The sequence below is a fragment of the Clavelina lepadiformis genome, chromosome 7 (assembly GCF_947623445.1).
Source record: "Clavelina lepadiformis chromosome 7, kaClaLepa1.1, whole genome shotgun sequence".
Lineage (NCBI taxonomy): Eukaryota > Metazoa > Chordata > Ascidiacea > Aplousobranchia > Clavelinidae > Clavelina > Clavelina lepadiformis.
The window spans coordinates 18,789,688-18,809,225 of record NC_135246.1 but is presented as its reverse complement, the minus strand read 5'-3'; the positions used below and the strand labels follow the sequence as shown (position 1 = coordinate 18,809,225).

The 19,538-nt window shown below is 36.2% G+C and overlaps 2 protein-coding genes and 1 long non-coding RNA gene across 6 annotated transcripts; 1 reads left to right on the top strand and 2 right to left on the bottom strand.

The window, feature by feature from the left end:
* The first annotated feature begins 741 nt into the window (after window positions 1-741).
* On the top strand, window positions 742-3,232 carry LOC143465749 (transmembrane protein 8B-like). Its single transcript, XM_076964211.1, has one exon. The coding sequence runs from the start codon at window positions 1,032-1,034 to the stop codon at window positions 2,895-2,897; it is 1,866 nt and encodes a 621-aa protein (XP_076820326.1). The 5' UTR covers window positions 742-1,031; the 3' UTR covers window positions 2,898-3,232.
* A 1,063-nt stretch (window positions 3,233-4,295) lies between these two features.
* Window positions 4,296-18,427, bottom strand: LOC143464839 (endothelin-converting enzyme 2-like). Of its 4 annotated transcripts, none has more exons than XM_076962859.1 (23): window positions 17,104-18,427; window positions 14,614-14,736; window positions 12,842-12,857; window positions 12,227-12,334; window positions 11,760-11,934; window positions 11,205-11,403; window positions 10,706-10,764; window positions 10,140-10,261; window positions 9,628-9,777; window positions 9,308-9,376; window positions 8,818-9,006; window positions 8,402-8,553; window positions 7,966-8,080; window positions 7,583-7,693; window positions 7,405-7,503; window positions 7,182-7,259; window positions 6,873-6,979; window positions 6,657-6,715; window positions 6,346-6,465; window positions 5,905-6,029; window positions 5,566-5,631; window positions 5,386-5,490; window positions 4,296-5,215 (listed from the first exon to the last, which is right to left on the bottom strand). In XM_076962859.1, the coding sequence occupies exons 2-23, from the start codon at window positions 14,634-14,636 to the stop codon at window positions 5,039-5,041; spliced, it is 2,424 nt and encodes an 807-aa protein (XP_076818974.1). In that variant the 5' UTR covers window positions 14,637-14,736; window positions 17,104-18,427; the 3' UTR covers window positions 4,296-5,038. The 4 variants fall into 4 exon arrangements, with proteins under 4 accessions (XP_076818974.1, XP_076818971.1, XP_076818972.1 ...); XM_076962856.1 differs by lacking the exon at window positions 12,842-12,857 and having other exon boundaries at window positions 17,104-17,163; window positions 17,342-18,425; XM_076962857.1 differs by lacking the exon at window positions 12,842-12,857 and having other exon boundaries at window positions 17,104-17,163; window positions 17,903-18,425.
* LOC143465366 (uncharacterized) lies at window positions 16,374-17,060 on the bottom strand. Its single transcript, XR_013118607.1, has 2 exons — window positions 16,867-17,060; window positions 16,374-16,704 (listed from the first exon to the last, which is right to left on the bottom strand). It is a non-coding gene; the product is annotated as an uncharacterized LOC143465366 (long non-coding RNA).
* Window positions 18,428-19,538: the final 1,111 nt, after the last annotated feature.

The following is a 19,538-nucleotide window of genomic DNA, read 5'->3' as shown; positions in this document are numbered from 1 at the left end:
TCCACGGAGTGTACACTACTGATAAAAATACAAGATATCGATGGGTCATTTTATTTTTGCGTTATTTCCAGCTGTTTATGTGAAAAAAAAGAAGCTTTTCAGCCAAAATGTACCAGTTGTATAATTTGCTAACAAACAAATCTGAGGAAACGACTATGGTAATCTAGCAGAATTTTAACAAAATCAAGTTGATTTTTTCCGTCCTTTTCGGTTCTGTTACTTTTTCCTCTTCATTAGCGCATGCTAATAACAAATGGCTTGATTTTTTTACCCACAGCACTTTTGACAAACACTAAAATGAGTGATTAATTATTTTATGTTAAATTGAGATTTTATGGACTTAAATTAAGTCCCGTCAATGCTATTTACATAATTTACAAAAGGAACTAAGATCATTTTCAACCTATTTTAAGAATAAAAACAGGACCAATTTTTCTTTGAATCTGTTTCATAAAATTGTGAGAGGAGCAGATGTAACGTCACCGTATTTGATAGGTGTGTAAGCTATGCCTTTATAAATATTTATAAACGGGAAAAAGCGACAAAACTAAAAAGGCTTAAAGCGTCCTCAAAAATAATTTTATAAAACAATAATTGCTGGTAACAACTAGCACGGTCTCTAAATTCATAATAGTGATAATACAGTCCGTCACACTGCAGGAACAACAATAATGATGTTTAAAGTTCAAACAAGTGTTAAATAGTGCTATCAGGTTGCTCATTAAGTTTCACGTCATTGTGAATTTTCTAATCGTTTTCTTTGCTTGAGGTTCTTGTAAAACGTTCCTTGCGACACTGTTTATACCTTGTAGTTTGCTGTAACACCTTGTAGAGCGTACGCTTTAGAGAAATTGTTGTAACAACGAAATTTGATGTTCATAACTGGTTTTTGCGTACTTTGTGGTTTCCTCACGGACCCGCGATATTTTGTAGTAAAGTTTCGAATTGTTTAGGAACCTTAGGCAAGTTTTATAACAAAGACTGTGTGTCTGTACAGTAGGCCTACTTACAGACCAGGCTCTAACTGGTTAATGATGTTACAAATGTTAACTTTTATTATTTTATGGAGTTTTATTTTGTTCTGTCCTTCAAGTTCGAATGAACTTATCAATGCTAACAACACAAATCAAATAGTTGATTTTGGACCCAAAAGAGTATTCCGTTTCAGTGGACTTGGTAGTCAAGAGGTGCTTCACTGGACACTGGTAGATTTTTATGACGAGTTGGTTGTGCGCTTCAGTGGAACTGTAAATGAAACAGGTGGTGGCATATCAACTGGTTGTGCTGATACTAATGTCACGTTGGTTGTACGTCAAGCTGCCATTCCGATTTCCAATCCAAAAAATGCCATAATTCCAGACAGAACTTTTGTGCAGTCTGACGGTCTACTTTTCTCAGGAAACTTCATATTATCAGCATCAACCCAAGGCCAAGAGCATGATGTTATTGTATCACCCAATGTGAATCAGCCAGAGCATTATTTTGCTGCCTTGTTTCTCCCTGACACTGATGAAAAAATTGACGTGGCAGGTTTAACCAAGGAATGTCATTATTACTCAAAGCTTAAAGTATTTTCCAACAATAGTAGTGCACCGTCAGCAACTGTGGCTGAATTTGTGGATATTAATAACACGGAAGCATATCTCACACGAAAGCAACAGAGCCTGTTCAATGTGCAGTTTGTTCCTGAAAATACACAACACAATTTGACTGTTATTAGCAGTAAAACTTTTACTTGGGATGTTATTCCAGTTACTGACTCGGGTGGCAATATGAATATCAGGCTAAAAACACTGGAAAATAATATTCAGAATATCACATCGTACAACACATCAGTAGTTGGCTACTTGAGGAATAATCTTACCATGCTCACGAATGGAACAATGGGTGAAGAAGTATTAAGACTTAATTATACAAATAGCCAAACAGAAACCACGTTGTATTTTCCTTTTCCAGTCTCAGGAAAGTGGTTTCTAACTTTGGAGCTTGAATGTAATTTTGCCTTTGTGGGTGATTGTAGCAGCGTTATTCAAACATTTGAAATTTTTATCAGTATTGGTGCCTGTATTGAAAACTGTCACGCGGATAAGAAGCGTGGTTCATGTGGACTCTACAGAACAGATGACATTCTTTTTACAGCCTGTAAATGCAAATTAGGCTGGAAAGGAATTGCATGCAATGACGGCTCTGAAGCCATAAGCTACGCAACACAATTGCTGCATACGCTGCTTTTAACATTGAGCAATGTGATATTTTTTGTTTGCACTGGACTTGCTGTGTATCGGAAGTTTTATACCGAGGCTCTAGTTTACTTCTTTGTCGGTTTTATGTCCACTTTTTATCACGCCTGTGATCAACCGGGACAGGCCGTGTACTGTTTGATGCCATATGGTTCGCTGCAGTTTTCTGATTTCTATGGATCCATCAGTGCGATGTGGTTTACGTTAATTGCTGTTGCCCAACTATCTCCTGCACTTGAATCGTGGCTTCATGTCCTTGGCTGCTTGGGCATTGCTGTTGGAATATCGATCGATCGGTTTAATTTGTGGACGACTGTGGTTCCTATCACGGTAGGAGTGGCAACAGTGCTAACAGTATGGATTGTGCAATGTCGCAAAACGAAACAGTGTTACCCAGGGAAGAAAATAACTTTTGTTTCTATCCTGCCGGGAGTAATCTGTGCAGGAGTGGGGCTGGCACTTTTTGCTTTTGTTGAAACCGATGCGAATTATTACATTGTACACAGTCTATGGCACATTCTAATGGCTTTTGCTGTACTTTTTCTTTTACCATGGGCAACTAAACGACCAAACAAGGTTTATGACACACTTAGCAACCCAAACACACCTCCATTATATATAACTCATAGGTTATCAGACAATAGTTTGACTTTGTAAATGCTGAATAATGTCAGCATAGCAGTATTATTTTTCTCTAGCCATTTAGGATTATTGCACTATTTGTAAATATTACCACTTAGGATTATTTCCTTCTAGTTTAGTTCTTAGGAATATGTGACTTTTACAAGATTAATTATATTGAGTGTTAATTGTTGCTGCACTATTGATACCCACTGTCAGTTATATAGTATTTTTTGTTTGTTTCATTTGTATGCAGACTGTAAATCGAATGTAATCGACGAAATCGCTTTAACGCGTCGTTTTTTTGCATAGAATATTGAAGTGCTGATTCACTTCCATAAACGCGTGAATAAAATACACCAGTTTATCGATATGGGCGTAAATTTACCAATTGTTATTAGGTTCCCTCGCTTAATCTCATACACTCATAGACTTATATGCGGCGGCCAATCGTTCGTAATTCTGTGTGCTTTAGTCGCGTTACTCTATTGTATTTTTATTACTTTTAAAACCCCAGGAAAATAGAAACACGCAAATTGCAAAGCCATGTTTTGCTTAATGTTTATTATACTGTGCTGTAATTTGCAAAACATTCAAGTGTTAGGGAGCCCTTTCTTTAGGTACAACTTAACGTAAGTTGACTTCACATCTTAAAACACGCCGCAAAGTAAAAATACAAAACTTTTCATTATCATCACATGTGGCAGAACATTTTTTCTTAGTTGCAATTTTGAGACGCCGTGTAAACCTCAGCAATTTTTTTAACACCTTTTTCATTTTCTACCATAAACTGTCCGGACAAACATTTGTGCTGACGCAGATGTCATATGGACCACGTCATAGCAACAGATCACAACAATGACCGGAAAATACGTAAAACGAATATTATGGCGATAGATAAGGCAACAAAGATAAAAGCGTCTAGTCAGCAGTCGCTTAGTGGTAAGCTACATCTTGTTGTCGACGACGTGGCAATCTGCCTGCTATGTTTTCCGCAAATTACTTAACCATTTCATCACTCATCTTTACATAAAGTGCACTATGTTTCGAGCTACAGTAATTACTTAACATAACTGATGAAACTTACATGGCAACCCAGGGGTTGAGAAGCACTGGTTTAAACACAAAAAACATGTAAATTTAACTATGCGATAAACCGATTTCGTCTATTCCATTTATAGTGTACAGCTATTTTATATTGTGTTATTTTTACTACGTTTTACTTGTGAGATTAAAGCTTTAAAAATGTTCCGTTACTTGGACAACTAGACAGGTTATTGGTCATCGCAATGTGAGCACTTCCAACGGCAGGGTAATTGTTGCCTTAAAACACAAAACTCAGGCAGTAGCCTCCACTGTGTAAGTTGTTGGCGCGGTGAGGAATCAGTGATTAAAGCCTGTTGGTCACCTAGGTCCTAGAACAAAGACACCAAATCACAACACCAGGTCAACGTGTAATGTTGAAAATATCAAGCACATGAACATAAAAATATTGTGAAGTTGTGGAAAGAACAAGAAAACGGAGAAAATAAACTTTTTAAAATTGTGTATATAAGTCAATAACAAGGTGAATGACAGAAAAAACTATTGTATTTACAAAATGTTATGCCGCGTACTATTGTGTAGCAGAGTATTAACACAACACGTTCTTCCGTGGTGGTGCAGGTATTTATTTGGAATTAACATAAAAGTAAAAAGACCTTCAGTGAAGCGCAATATCTAAGAACAGGTTTAAATCTCTCAAAAAATTCAACACATACTGACGACAATAACAGAAATTCTCGTGCTTTTAGATTCTTGGAAAGATGAGAGTTCGTAACGATAAAAACTAGCTCATAAAAAGCAGAAAGTGATTATGAGATCATTTTGAAAATAGAACTTGCTACGATATTTACAACACGGTAAAAACTCCAAGACACAATATTCAGCTTAAAATAGTTTCCTAAAAGAACTTACGTACCACGATACGAACAGAACTACAAATGCGTTTCAGTTACACCGACCGAAAGAAAAAAATAACAATGATGGCAGAAATGATTGCTTTAAACTCGAGCACACATAAGTCTATTCAAATACGCCACATATGCGTTTTGTTTGCCAGTAAATAAACATGTCTAATGTTATTTTCCGCCATCAAACACGGCTTCAATGGGCTCTGAAAAGGTTTTTAGAAATGCTCACCAGACCACACATTTCTTGACGGGGTTCATTTTACTGCCAGCGGGGCATTTAAACGCTTCGGCAAACTCAGGAGAATTGGACATGGTACCAATCACTCGGAATCTGTTCGGCGAATGGACGTCGTTGAGGAGGAGTTCTTTGGAGCGTTCCGGAGTATTGACGTTGCACCAAAGCTGTAAGTTCAAAGAAAGTTTTTTCTTGACTGAAATGACGTTGTGAATCTGGTATCGCGACAATTGAAACCCGACAATTCTAATCCAGAATTTTCGGGTGAAAGGGCTAAAGTTGTCGAGTTGCAATTGTCGCATAACCTGAGGTATCTAAGCCTAAGGTATCTAAATACCTGAGCAAAAGCTATAAAGAACAATTGCTCGTCCGTGTAGTTCAATGCTGGCAGGATAAGCTCAGCCTCAGAGCTACCGTTCATCTCTTTCCACTTCTTGTAGGCCTAGGACGGGAAATGACGGAAAATTTCAGCTTTGTTTCATTCCGGTAAAATCTTTGACGGCCTTAAAATACTCACGTTGTAAGCGAGTCTCATTCCGCCATTGTCGGCAATATTTTCACCTATTGTCATGTTTCCGTTGACCTTGGAGTAGCAAAACATGAAGATAAATTTGAGATTTTTTCTCACAACATCGTTGCCTTTACTTAAGTTTTTACTTGTTTTTTCTGCGCTAATACAAACTGCTATAATACCAAGTGAATTCATTATTGTAAAAATAGTTATGGGCTCAATATCGCTTACTTAAACTATTTCAATTAAAATAATAACAATAACAGCGGTATGCCGGTGTACTTATTGCGTAATCGTAAACAAATGAAGGCTATTTTCCTTCAAACGAGATTAAAGCCAACCCACCTTCCCGCCGTTGACGTCATAATCGTTGTATTGTTCGATCATACACTCCGCCTTCTTCTTAAATTCCTTCAATGTGTTCTCTTCCCACCAGTCATTGAGGTTTCCATTGAGGTCGTACTGGCGTCCTATGACAGATGCTCACAGTCAAATTATGTTTTTCGATTTTGTAGGTTTGCTGAAGCCATTTGGAAAAGTGATTGATACGTCGCGGATGAATAAATTCAGTTTTAATTTAACCTCTCTTTAGTTTCTGTGTAGCGATTGAGTAGAATAGCAGATGGAATAGCTTTGCGTTATAACGGGCCCTTTGGTATTTCCCCGGTATTATAGCGAAATTGCTTCCATGAACAGACTTATAATTAATCTGAACATATGGCGCGCACTAGTGCCAGCTATCAACAAATGAAAAGCGGGAATTCGTGCGAGTATTTTAAAACCCACCTTGGTCGTCAAAACCGTGCGTCAGCTCATGTCCAACAACGATCCCGATTCCACCGAAATTGATCGCTTGCGGGAAACCATCGCGATAGAAGGGTGGCTGTAGTATGCCAGCTGGGAACACTGTGACATGAGTAATTATAAAATTAGCGTCAAATATTTCTGTTTCTATGATTAAGCCACGTGCTGTGCAATTTTTTCAGAATCCAAAAATGAATGGGTTTATGTATAGTGGAATAAGTCCTTATAATATATAGATGCGAATTTTAGTTCCCGTAAAAACCTGTACTTAATTTTGCCGTTCATCGACTTACCGATGACGTTTTTATTTGGTGAATAGTAAGCATTGATGGTGGGCGGGGTGAGTGACCATCTGTTAACAAACGAACACAAATAAAAAATCTAACTAACTCACAAATACAAAACAACCCTAGCACGTAACAATATTAATAATACAAGCTGATAAAATCAAAGCCTAATTGATACAGTTTTAGGTCAAGGTCGTGTCAGTAGCGCATCAGTGAATTTACTCGTTTCTTTTGACCGGCTCCCGAAGTGACTGGAGTTCCTTCATTGTAACAAACTTGACATAGTCAACGTAATGATCGAAATATGACGCACTTGGAGAAAGAATTAGCTGAAAAAGAACATAAGCTTACGCAAAACTTTCTATCGATCGTATCCAACCCCCTCAGCCGATTATTATTTGTCGCAGACAACATACACGCAAATAACGTCCGTTTGGGTTTGTATTATTAACAGACGATTGTATCTGATCATCTTTTTATTGACTTAATTTACTTTATTGAAAGTTTCGGCAGGATTAACCAGCTTCTTACCTTTTCATACTCGCCGTCAACATACGTTATGTTTAAAATGTCGTCTGGAAAGCCTACCATGTCCTCAACGGCTGCTGCCTGCGGTTAAATGAGAAGGGCGGTAATAAAAATCTTAACACTCTGGTAACATAGAAATTAAACTGATGACGGTTCGACGAAGAATCCTCTATAACTGCATGTTGAAGTTTGGGTTAATGTGAGATAAATATCAAGAAAGTTCTACTTTTTCTGCTGCAATTTCTTTTGTTTTGGCATCCATCCAAGAAATGCTGTTTAGATTTTCCTGAAATGACGACTTAATAGCTGTGACCATTTTTTCGGCCTGCAGAAAAAAAACAAACGTGAAAAACACAAAAGCAAAGAGAGACAGTTTTTACCCGGAAGCACAAACACACACTCACTGATACTTTGCTTGTGGTGTCGAATTTGTGTTCAATGAACAGACGACCAAGTGGTTCACCCAGGACCTTGTCCACCAGCCCTACACATTGGTGCCAGCGTTCTATGCAATTCTACAAGACAAGAAAATTTAAGTCGAACAAGCAACAGAAGAAATCTTTTGCCTTGATTAAAAAATTCTAATCATCAGCCGACACACTTGGTGTTGAATCTTGATACTTAAAACATCAAATTTAAGAAAACCCAAAAAAGCATTTCTTCTTAACAGAGCAAAAAGTTTAATTCAGCAAAACCTGATCAACTAAACATGAGGTAAGCAGTAAAACATCGGGGAGGCAGCAATAAGTTATTACGGATCAAATCACAAGAGAAAACAGAAATTCACCATATCTGATCCCAACTGTACTTTGTGAAATTTATTCTGCGCGTCCAAAAACGGCTGTCCCAAGGTGCCCACAAAAGTGGAGGCGAAGTTCCAAACCAGGTAGTTATTGAGTATCCTTAAAATATTTGTCTACCACTTTAAAATATCCTGCAATACTATATAACACAAGAGAGACTATTTCAGCATGAGTAGGCCACACAGCATGTTGTTAAAGTTAGACACCTGGGCGGTTAGGTTAGTTGGAAGAATTGGGTATACAAAAGGTGGATTTTAACCATCTAGGGTTTAATTGAAGTTAGGTTTAGATTAGAAGGTAAACTCAGGTTGGGTTTGAGTTACTATGTTATAAAATGTTAGTTAGGACGAAAGGAAAGCGTAGAAAATAGCTTCGATCGCACGATTTTTTGGGCGAAATAATAAAAGCCATTGGTTATACTTCTTTGGTGTCTTGTACACGATGGCGGAAAACTTTTCAAGGTAGGATTTTGTGCTGGTTATGACCGGTTCGTTAAGACCGATCGTTACATTCGCAAGTTCCTTAAAACTCTTCTGAAATATCCTGATCCAGTCTACAGAGCCGGCAAGTTCCTGTAAATTTTATCAAAAATCATTGATTTAATTAAGTAGGTATCGTTCGTAAAACACAGCTTACAAATTACATTTTTATCATCTAAATTTTAAACAATTACGTGCGATCGGCTGAATTTGAAGGATTTATGACGTAACAATCAATCATTCCGCTAACCTGATATGGGCGTGAATGTCTTTTTTGAACCCATTTATTGAAAAGTATTACGTAAAAAATGCTCGTTTTTCAGTTAAAAACAAAGAATTTAGGTGTTTGAGATTCACCAGAAGATCGGACATATTCATCCGATGGTAATTCTTTGACTCGTCGCGAAGCTGCTCGCGCGGAACCATTATTTCCGCAATTTCCTTTTCCAAGCTGAGAATCTCGTGCATCTGCCGGCGTGTGTCGTTCCTATCCCCGCTGAGCAACGAGCCGACGTCGGTCATGTACTCAAGGTACGCGGAAAGCATCTATGGGAAAAACACCGCACTGAAAATTGCGTCTTTAGTGTTGCCATGACAAAACAGCTTGCAAGTATGACGGTCAAAGTAGCGATTTTTTTGGGGAGGGCTTTCGCTTTCTCGTTTCATTTACCGTATACTATTGCCAACAATTTATTGGAAAGCTACTATGAAAAATTCAGTGTATCTCAAAAACCTGAATCACTGAAAACCCATCCATTTTACATCATATTCAACAGTATCAGTATCTTACCAAATACAAAGTGCAAGACATTTTCAGTGCTTATTCCAGTTCAAGTTTAAAACTCACGTGATCATCGTCGATTGTCTTATTGACGTAATAAGCGCGCTCTCCTAAACTCAGACCGCCTTCACTGACCTTTAAATAAAATTTTTTCCATAACTAATTAAGTAATTATCAACCAAAGCTAGTTATACGCTAACTAACAAAACATGGAAAGTTAAGCAGACAAATACAAGTTTTCCGTAACTAAAGTATTATAAAGTTAAGCATTTATAATTACAGTTGCGCAATTTACATCTTCAAGTGCTGCGTCCAACAAGAAGAAATGAAAGGTTTCGCGTTCAATTAAAGTTATTTAAATGAAACGTTAACAACAGTATCCTTACGATGACGACATTTGAGTTGGAATGTTTCGAGTCGGGGCCAACGTCCATTGAGAAGAATGGGAACAGAGAAAACGGCGCCATGAGCTCCAAAGACTTGTTAAAATCGAAATCGCTTTGGTTCCACTCGCCAGATATTGACCAACCACCAATCTTAAGAAACATACAAGCACTGATTATGACGTTTGAATGGGTAACAACAGTATCCTTTTTTCTGCTAAAAATTAACGCAAATCCACAACGATGACCACATGCTGCATGTCGAGTACAGTGGAACGACTTGGTTGTATGCGAAATAAAACAAACATTTGCCAGTCGGTGCAAATCTGAATATATTTTTTATTGGCATGCGATAGACAGGTCGGTCAATTGCGATCGATATATTGGGAACCTCTGTTGCACACAACCAACATGAAATCCACTAAAAATTCGTGCGGTCATTTCTAATTCTTTCTACACATATAGAAATTTGGAAAGCTTCCATGAGAACATTGAACCTGACAAACATACGTCACCTCTGCTATGATGTCGATGAGAGGTGTGGTACTGAGTTTATTGATGGAGTCCAGGTCCAAACATGATTTGTAAAACAGCTTCGCTTTTTTCTCGGAACTACTCTCCGATGTGGTGTTTGCTTCTGAAAAAATACAATACGACCAGTCAGACGTTTCTGGCTTGAACTTATCACGGAATATTCACGCAGAAAAACTTTACAGCAGTGATATTCCAAGCAATAAATGAATAGGTTGACATTTTGCAAATGAAAAACGAGCAGTACTAATGACACATAACATCCTTCTGACAGTCAACGAATGAGTTATAATGAACGTTTCCTGTGAGGCTGTACGGTAAAAACCAGTTGCAGCTAAACCTCAGAAAACATGCTTAAATACTAGGGGAAAAAAGATTAAGAAACCAAACCGGACTTTCACGAAACTTTAAAACCGTATTGGCTTAAATTAATTATTAACAAGACGTGTCCACACAGATCCAGAATATCAAGGAAATTGTGAAATCAAAATCTTAAATCGGATCGATAGACGGTGGAATTGAGGTGTTCAATAATTAATGAAATACAAACCTAGTATGTTTTTCATGATCGCCTGGTTTTTCTGGTTCAATACATTGAAAGTGCTCCATCTGCAACAAAAAAAGGAACACAAATTTAAATCACTGTCAAACTGACAAATATATTGAACAAAATCCATTAATAAAAAATCTGCCATAAAACTCCTTAAACTGTGACTTTTATATCCATATTTTTATCGGATAGAAAATATCCAGAATGAAGGTAGAAATCTTCCAGAAAGTTATCACAAACGCAATCTTTCAATAGCTTCGAAAAAGACTAGACTACTACTACTAAAGTACTAGACAATTACAAAGAAGCTTCAACATTTTTTCATAGCATGCATCATGAATTTATAAGTTTGATTTTATTGCACTTAAATCACCTTTAATTTGCGGAACTTATAAAATAAGGACAATGAAAGAAAAAAAATACCTGTGATGCATTTGCATAATAACCAAACTAACAATCATATTATACTGTGTTAATCAGCTCTTTGACTTCATAATACCTTGAGTGGCCAATTGGCAATGGGTTCTTCTTTTCCCAACCACCGCAAGAGAACTGATAAAAGTCTTCGCAAGGGTCGACACTTTCATCAAGATCCTCAATAATTCTATTTGCCACTTGAACACAGGGTCGTGTAATACACGCTGAACTCAATACAGCCGGAATGGTGCTGGTCTGCTCTTCACATTTAGGGTCATGTTCTGATGAGACACAATTGTAATGTTTCAATCAGTATGTAATAACAGCATGCAAGCAATAATTTAATTACTGTCTTGTGTGCAGTTTTTTCGGTTTTCCTTTCTGTGTTTTGTGAGTGCCCAGAAAAGATGCCGCAAGTGCCAGTTAATGCAAACGCATACTAAAGTAATGCTATTAGCAGGCATTGTCGCTGTCTTTATGAGTAGGTGTTATATGCAAATGAATAGTAAAAATGTATACGACTATACATGTTCGTACATGCGTGATAAAATAAACAACACGACCAAAAAAATTCGTTGGAGTCAAAAGTACAACAAATATTCTTAAAATAAAAACAAGTACAAATAGAAGTACTTACTCCTGGACGAAGAGATGTATAGTGAGAGTGAGATCACAAAATATAGTGACAAAATGGCAACAGCAAAGGAGAGAATTATTTCCAAGTTTGTCAGGGAACGCAATGCATTTGGCCCCCTGCAGCGTAAGCTTCTGCATGAATATCGCGATTTTTTCTTGAATCCGTGAAACGAAAGCTACTTACGTAAGAAAACAAAGAAATGAGAACAAGACAAAATAAACTATGATTTGTGAAGGTTTGTTCTTATTATATGACGTTAGAAATTGGACTGCTTGATTGTATTTAAGATACAATTATTGCAGTGCCCTGAAAGCAACATAGGTTCTTTTAAAAATTTACAGAATAAATGATGAAGCTAAGCATTTAAAATTAACATATAAAGAGATGCATTGTACTACAGCATAACTATATATAATGCAACATTATTCGATATGCATTAGAATAGGTGTACAATCTGGAAACCATACCTCTTCGTCTGCACAATCTACCATTGCATCCATGCTTGTTGGTTCCCGGTTGGTTGCACTTACGTACAAGTTGTTGTTGCCGCCGTCGTCAGTGTGAACCGAAGTTTCCTGAAGATGAAATCACTTTTTAACATCGACAGCAAAATTCCGAAAATTTTCCTTGTCACTTTGAATGTTGTAACTGATTAAAGTTAGGGAATGAAATGCACAAACGAGATTGGCCAATGTGGCAAAATTATAATTATACTACATACAGTGTTGCCAAATGACAATCAAAAAAGGACTAAATTTATACTGTTTTAACATATGCCAACATGTATGTTAACGACTACAGATAACATTGTTGTGTAAAACAGCTGTTATCAATACACTAAATATCTCAAGGAAATCTTTGAGCTGAAAGTTTCTAAAAGCACTGAAACCACTACGATAACCAGCAACACTGACAACATTGTGGTATTCACAGAAACGTTTTTAATGAAGCACTGACTTTCATACAACTATGCCATAATTGCTACATTCACTTGACCACATGGTTTGAACAAATGTGAAAAATATACAACATTTGTTTAGATTGACAACACCAACAGAGAAACTACAAACACCAACACTTACCACAAGCTGCATTGAACTGTCCGGTTTGTCGTTGTTTGCCATTTAAAAAATAAACCCGCTTATAGTTAGTATACTTCAACCATGCACAAAATGATTTAAGAGTTTATCTGTAATTTTGCAGATGTAAAATATCATACTGGTACAGACATACCATGCTTATATTGAATACCTATGTGATCATTATCATATTTAGGGTTGAGAATTTAGCTGGTCTTATTTAGCCGTTAGCTGCCATAGTCGCTAATTGTCAAGTTACATTGTTAAATGCAGGCAAAACTGCTATTACAGTAATTATAAAGAAATGCTTGTTAGCATTACAAATTACAAAGGTTGTATTAGCGAATTATGTCATGTTAAACCACAAAGTTTATCAAAAAACGAAGCATTCAAGCATTAAAATGATTAACAGATTAACAAATTTCCTCGAGTCAATGGATTACCAAAAATTTTGCTCCAGATTCTGCCCTCCATGTATGTTTCTGGCTCATTGCTAACAAAATCTTTAGTCGCTATGAGCCCTTAGCCGCTAGCGTTTATTTGCTGGCCAAATATTCACTGCCCCAATCATATTGACAGGTATATATGCTTAAATGTTTTCATAGAAGTAGTAAAATGTTTAGCAGTATTTATGATATATATATAATATACGTACAATAAAAAAATCCCCTCTTTGACAAAAACAGACCAATAGCAAGAGAGCAAAATTTCAGTGCAATACTTTTGTGTTGTAAACTTGTAATACTGCATTGTTAGCTTTGCCTGGTACTATAACCTGTGTCAGATACTTTCTTGTTCTGCACTATGACCTACTCTTTAGTATTTAACCTTTATTTGCATTAAGCTTCTCTGTAATAACCTCGTCTAAGCATAAGAACAACTCACACATGCTGTCACCTTAAGTCCAAGACACAACTAAATGTTTGGCTGTGTGTTTCGATTAAGCGAGATAATCAAGCCAGCTTCTTTGTACGCTCGACTTATAACGAGATCTGATCTGCAAATACAATATCAGTTACCACGGCTAATAAACACGGGTCTGGGAGTTAGCAAAAGCCAGACGGAAAAAGTAATAAAGCTAGACCTGGAAATATTTTAAAAATTTCTGCTCATGCACAAAATAAAGCATACTTGCCCGAGGCAAAATATTTTTCTCAACATGTCAAAAATGATAAACAAACAAAAAACACAGGCTTAAGCTGCTCTAAGCTCTGTGGCTATTACAAACAAGAAGCAAACCACATAATTAAAGGCTGTCTCAAACTTTGTGCATTATCTTGCCTTCCAGACTTTATTTTGCACAACACACACACACACACACACACACACAATCACAAGAAAAGTGAAAAGTTTCTTTTATGAGTCATTAAGCATCTAAAGCTTATAAATGCAAGTCTTCAGACATTAATGCAATCTCACTTTACCACAGCCAGTCACTTAAAATGCCAACAACAAAAAAACTCCCACTCTCTGAAAGAACCTAACTATGCGGCCATAGCAATGAACGTTACTCAGTCATGCATCAAGTAAGCAAACCATGTTAAGTTCCCACAACAAAGGCAACCCAACTGATCCAGTGTTTACAAGTGTCATACCATACAATATGGTGTTTTAATAATATAATTTAAGTTAATTATAGGCAATTAATTATAAATAAAATAAATAAAAAGTTACTAGATTAGGAGAGATCCATATTCGTGTTGAAAAAGCAAAATTCACATGACAAAAATGAATTCGATAAAAATTTTAATTTAAGAAAGATTTGGAGAAATCACCTCATGCTGTTGAAGAGGGGCATACTGGTAATCTTCTCGCTCGTTCATCAAACACAGAATTGGTGGTACAAGTTTAAGTGCAATACACAGGCAGTTTTTTTAACATGGCAGCAGTAAAATGGCCTGTAACATAAAGACAAAAACTAACTGTATTGGTATAAAGTGGTTGCACTAAGCTTATTAAAACAAGAATCAAAAAAAATGCTAACAAAACAGCAGAAAATGTTAACTGATGCATAACGAACAAGCCAAACATAAAATGCCAACTGATAGTCTACAAAGGGTTGTATCATAGAAGTGTCCCTTGGTATTTGCTTGTGTGCAGGTTATCAAGAAGCAAATAATTGCGTGATTAGAAGTGGCTTGTCTGGATGCCATGTATACGCTGTAGGCCATCGAAATAAGAAATTAACCCCTATTGTGTCAGTCAGCCAATAAAATGAGTCAAAACATTTATAACATTGATGTCTGGAGATTAAAATATTTTAAATGGCTTGTATGATAGCGATAAAATATTTGAAATGGATAAACACACGGCACTACGATTTATTTTAAAAGTAAATAATCCATAAACACTTAATGAATTTATCATTATTATTTTTACATAAACATCACAGTGATCATTGTGCTTATCCCAAACGACTATACTTTAAAAAGTAAACACAACCATTTACTTATAATCCCGTGCTAGTAGTCTGATACTCTACACCAAAACCACAGCAGGCCAAAACATACATTAACAAAATAAATCATCACTAATATAATTATAAAATGAGTGCGAATGTATTCCCTTTCCAAACTTGCAAACTCACATAACAATGTATATACCATGTGTCATGTCTTACTTTTCATATAAATGTAAAAATTAAATTGAAAACTGTTAATTCTTAAAAAGCCAAAATACTTCATTTGTGAGATGGTTATAAAACATATTTAATATAGATGAAAGCATAAAATTTTATTTAAAATGCAAATAGTTTATATAAATATTTTTAAAAGTTGTCATCTTGATTTATAAAATCATGCTCCCACAGAGAGAAATTACTTCTCAAGTAGTAATAATTTGTAGGGTAATAAAAATAATTTCTTTGGGTTTCATTTGTCTGTGACCTTGAGACAAATGCTCAATATAAGAATTGTATCGTAATATTTTATATATGTACTACTCAGTGTTCACTCAGATTGAAAAATTATATTAAATAAGTCTTAAAAGCAAAATTCTTAGCACAACTACGATCAAAGTAAGTAATTAACCGTATACAGTATTTAGTAAGCATGTTGCGTAACAAATGCATTTATAATTCCACATTTTATAAATATCACGGGATCGCAAAAACACATGCTATATTTGCATTTTGCAGCTTGGTAGACAAAACGCAGAGCGTGTGGGCTCCTTTTTACAATGTGAATTGTTCAGGTGCAGCAAGCACTGCCTTCAAAAATTCAAGGGTGCAGTTGTAATGTTTTCCACTAAGGGTGTGAGATAAACTAACATTAAAGATGTGTCAACGTGAACACAAGCATGTCATTTAGTATGCTTAGACAAACTTATAATATCTGAACAAGGTAACTTTTATTGCTTTAACACCAACTTAAAACATATACAGTGAGACCTCGTTAATCCGGACCACTTCGTTTCGTCAAAAAATGTCGGTTTAGCGGGGTATCCGGATAATCGGAAAGTAAAAAATCAATGAATCTTGCAAATGCAGCACCGTGTTCAAAACGACGTATGCACCTTACTCCAATTCTAAGTGCCGAGTTTCTGGCTGGACAGCAACTAAAATAAAATTATATTTATTGTATGATCCGACCCAGTGTCGAACCCCAGAACCACCGTATTAAAGACGAATGCTCTCCAAGTGACGAACATTCGGTCGCAAATCGGTTTGACAACCGCTCTTGCGTGGCGAAGCATTCCGGTGGGACCAACTGTCTTGAACTTTCTTTGACCTGTTTCCAATCTTTGCGCAATGCGATATCAAAAGCTGATAGCACGATTGAGTTGCAGCAGTATGTCTTCAATAGATTGCCGCACTCAACCGATGTAATGTACGTATTTTTTTGCGACCGCGGAAGCGTTGTTTGTTACTGTTGATGAACAATTTATTTTTTCGTTTCTAAAATACTGTACAATACTGTACTTTTGAATCAATAAAGACCGCAACGTTATTATGCGTAGATAATCGGCTATTGTTTCGTCAACAAACTAACATAGTGTATTAGGACAGTCGTGAATCATTTTCGCTTAACTGTTAATAATCCGGTTTATCGGATTTTATTGCTATTGATTTAGCACATTTGTTCCGAAACTTTAGTGTCGGAGTCGGACAGCGGGGTTTCCGGATTAAAGGGGTAAAATGCATAGGAAGAAATCCGTTCCCGGCAGTTTTGTGTCGGATAGCGGGGATTCCGGTTCATCGGGGTCCGGATTAACGAGGTCCCACTGTATACATATATTTATAATAGTTAAGGCAATATAGTTCATACTATCAATTTAAGATTTCTGGCTCTTGAAATTCTTATCAGTAAACTGGCGTATTTTTCTATCTGAAAAAAAGGTTCATAGATTGATAAAGCAACATTAAAATATATAAATAATATTAATTTAGCATTTTTACAACACATAAACTAGAATAAACACAAAGTCAGGTATATGGACTCGACTGAAAAGTTTTTTTTAAAGCTCAATTTTTATTTATTTTTTGATGCTTTAGTATTGCATTGCCTGAATTTCACCGACTTCGGCACTGTTTATCAGGAGTTAGGACCACGGCACTGAACAGGACTAAAGGCCATTGTGGAAAGTGTGGCATCTGCACGAGTTCATCAATGTGCACGTCAAACTTTTTTATCTTCATGCCAATTCATAATAAATAAAGAAAAACTGGTTATAACAAATAGACAAAGAAGTGAGGCTCTAATGCATGCTATCACACCGAATGGTTCGTGGTTCTACATGCACAAGTTTTTATCGAAAACTGCCGAACTTTCTAGTCGGGATTACAAGAACAAGGGTCATTAACGCCTAGTCCAAAGGCATTAAAACAGTAGTGCCATTGGGTATCTAAAAAAGTTCACATTATTGCAAACCCACCGCGCTAACCACTGCACTAACAAGCCGAAATGCACAAAACAATTTTTTAATCAAATTAGCCTACTTGATTAAACAAATTTCTTGAAAAGTTGGGTCTCTTTTATTTTTGTGTTCCTATCTGCATATGTGAAAATGGGGTATTGAGAAATTATTACGTCATAATTTACTCATTATTTCCTTATAACTCATTACCATTTGGCATCCTGGCCTTTAAGTCTGAGTCGGAGTGCAAAAGTTAAAAGACCTGAAAAACCTTCGCCTAGAAAACTTTTAACCGAAGGCAACCGGTTCTACAGCAAGACCGCAGGCTTAAGTTAAAGCAACAGTCAGTCATCCAATTTCTAGTTTGTTCAGTTACTGTATTAGGCTACCACTACGCTCAAGCCCAGGTATCCTACTAAGAGTGAGATATGTAAAAATATCTGAGTAAGTGATATGTGTCTTCTGCTGCTGCACTGAATAGGCTGGTTAGGGGATTCTACCGATCGCAATAACACAGTTTTGACGTCATATCAAAGCAAGCTTAATTTCCCTAATCTGCGGCGCTAACAACTTAATAAATTGAAGAAATTAAACCTTGCCTCCCCGTTTACACAAACTGACAAAAAATAGGGTAAATAAACTTTTTTGAGAAACAAATTCAGCCCTATAACGACACAATGACGCAAACAAGTTAAAAGTTATAAATATTATTAAAATGCATCAAAAAAATGTCTTGAAATCTTACTAAAATTAAGAGCCACATTCACACAAAGAAAACCCAACAGTCTGGAGCCATATGTCATTATAAGTAACAGCTTTCAGGAAACAGGATACAAAGATTGAAAGTTTACGCTACCATAGTTGTAAGTAATCGGAAATGGTCTGACTTTACAGCATATGGAAAAGGAAGGGTGTTTCAGACATTTCAAAATAGGATTGTTAAACTTAAAATTCAACTTTATAAGAAAAATTGTACGAATAACACCAACGGTGTGATGGATACAATCGGTCAGGATAAAACTTAGGTTCAATTCTTTTATGATTGATGCCAAAGCATGCCAATTGTCAATAGCGGTTTGCAAGCCTTTAATATAAACCTAAACATTATGACGTCATTAAAATTTGCGTACAAATTGATATCAATATAGGAGGAAAGTGTTGGGAATGAAGACGTTTATATATTAAGACGTCAATAAGACGACGTTTCAAAATGACTTGAGTAGTTTCATCAAGTTAGCAACTTAATACAGTACAGTCTTGGTCTAGGTCTTGGTCTTATCCCAATATTTTTTTTGTTGTCTTGTTGATTAGCTTTCTTTAGCGAAGTTGACATATGCGGCCTTGAGAGTTAGTTCTCAAACGCAAAACGAAAAAAACTAGAACAAATATAAAATAAAATATTGAATAAACATTTGCTTCATAAACATAAACAAGCAAATGTCGTGCAACGTAACATGCAAATATTTCTAACATAAACATGCAGATGTTTCGGCCGATACTTGCTGCTAATAGAAATATTTGTGAGTTATATAACGTTTACTTGAAATCACACAAATTTCAAACGAATGCTAATCACATAAACAAAAGTTTTAATTTCCCCATATGAAGCCTAATTAGTGTTAAACCAAGTTGAACGGTATATCGTTCATAATGTCTTCTGGATTTAAGCTCAGCAGGTAGATGGCGGCATTGAGCTCGTATCACTTTATGTGCAATTACTGGCAATTGTCATCACACACAATCTTTATCCACGAACTCAGAAAAGTTTTGCACGACAAAAACTCGAAGATGATTCATCATCGCTCGATCGTTATTTACCGAGCTCGTCGTTTGACTCATTATAATG

Bases quoted from the DNA above. Each gene is read 5' to 3' on its own strand.
- LOC143464839 (XM_076962856.1), bottom strand. From the start codon at position 14,661: ATGAACGAGCGAGAAGATTACCAGTATGCCCCTCTTCAACAGCATGAG. The intron at 11,404-11,759 runs GTAAGTACTTCT...GTGTCTCATCAG, and splicing joins ATACATCTCTTCGTCCAGGA to AACATGACCCTAAATGTGAA. The intron at 5,216-5,385 runs GTATTTAGATAC...TTGAACTTACAG, and splicing joins TCTTTATAGCTTTTGCTCAG to CTTTGGTGCAACGTCAATAC.
- LOC143465749 (XM_076964211.1), top strand. From the start codon at position 1,032: ATGATGTTACAAATGTTAACTTTTATTATTTTATGGAGTTTTATTTTG.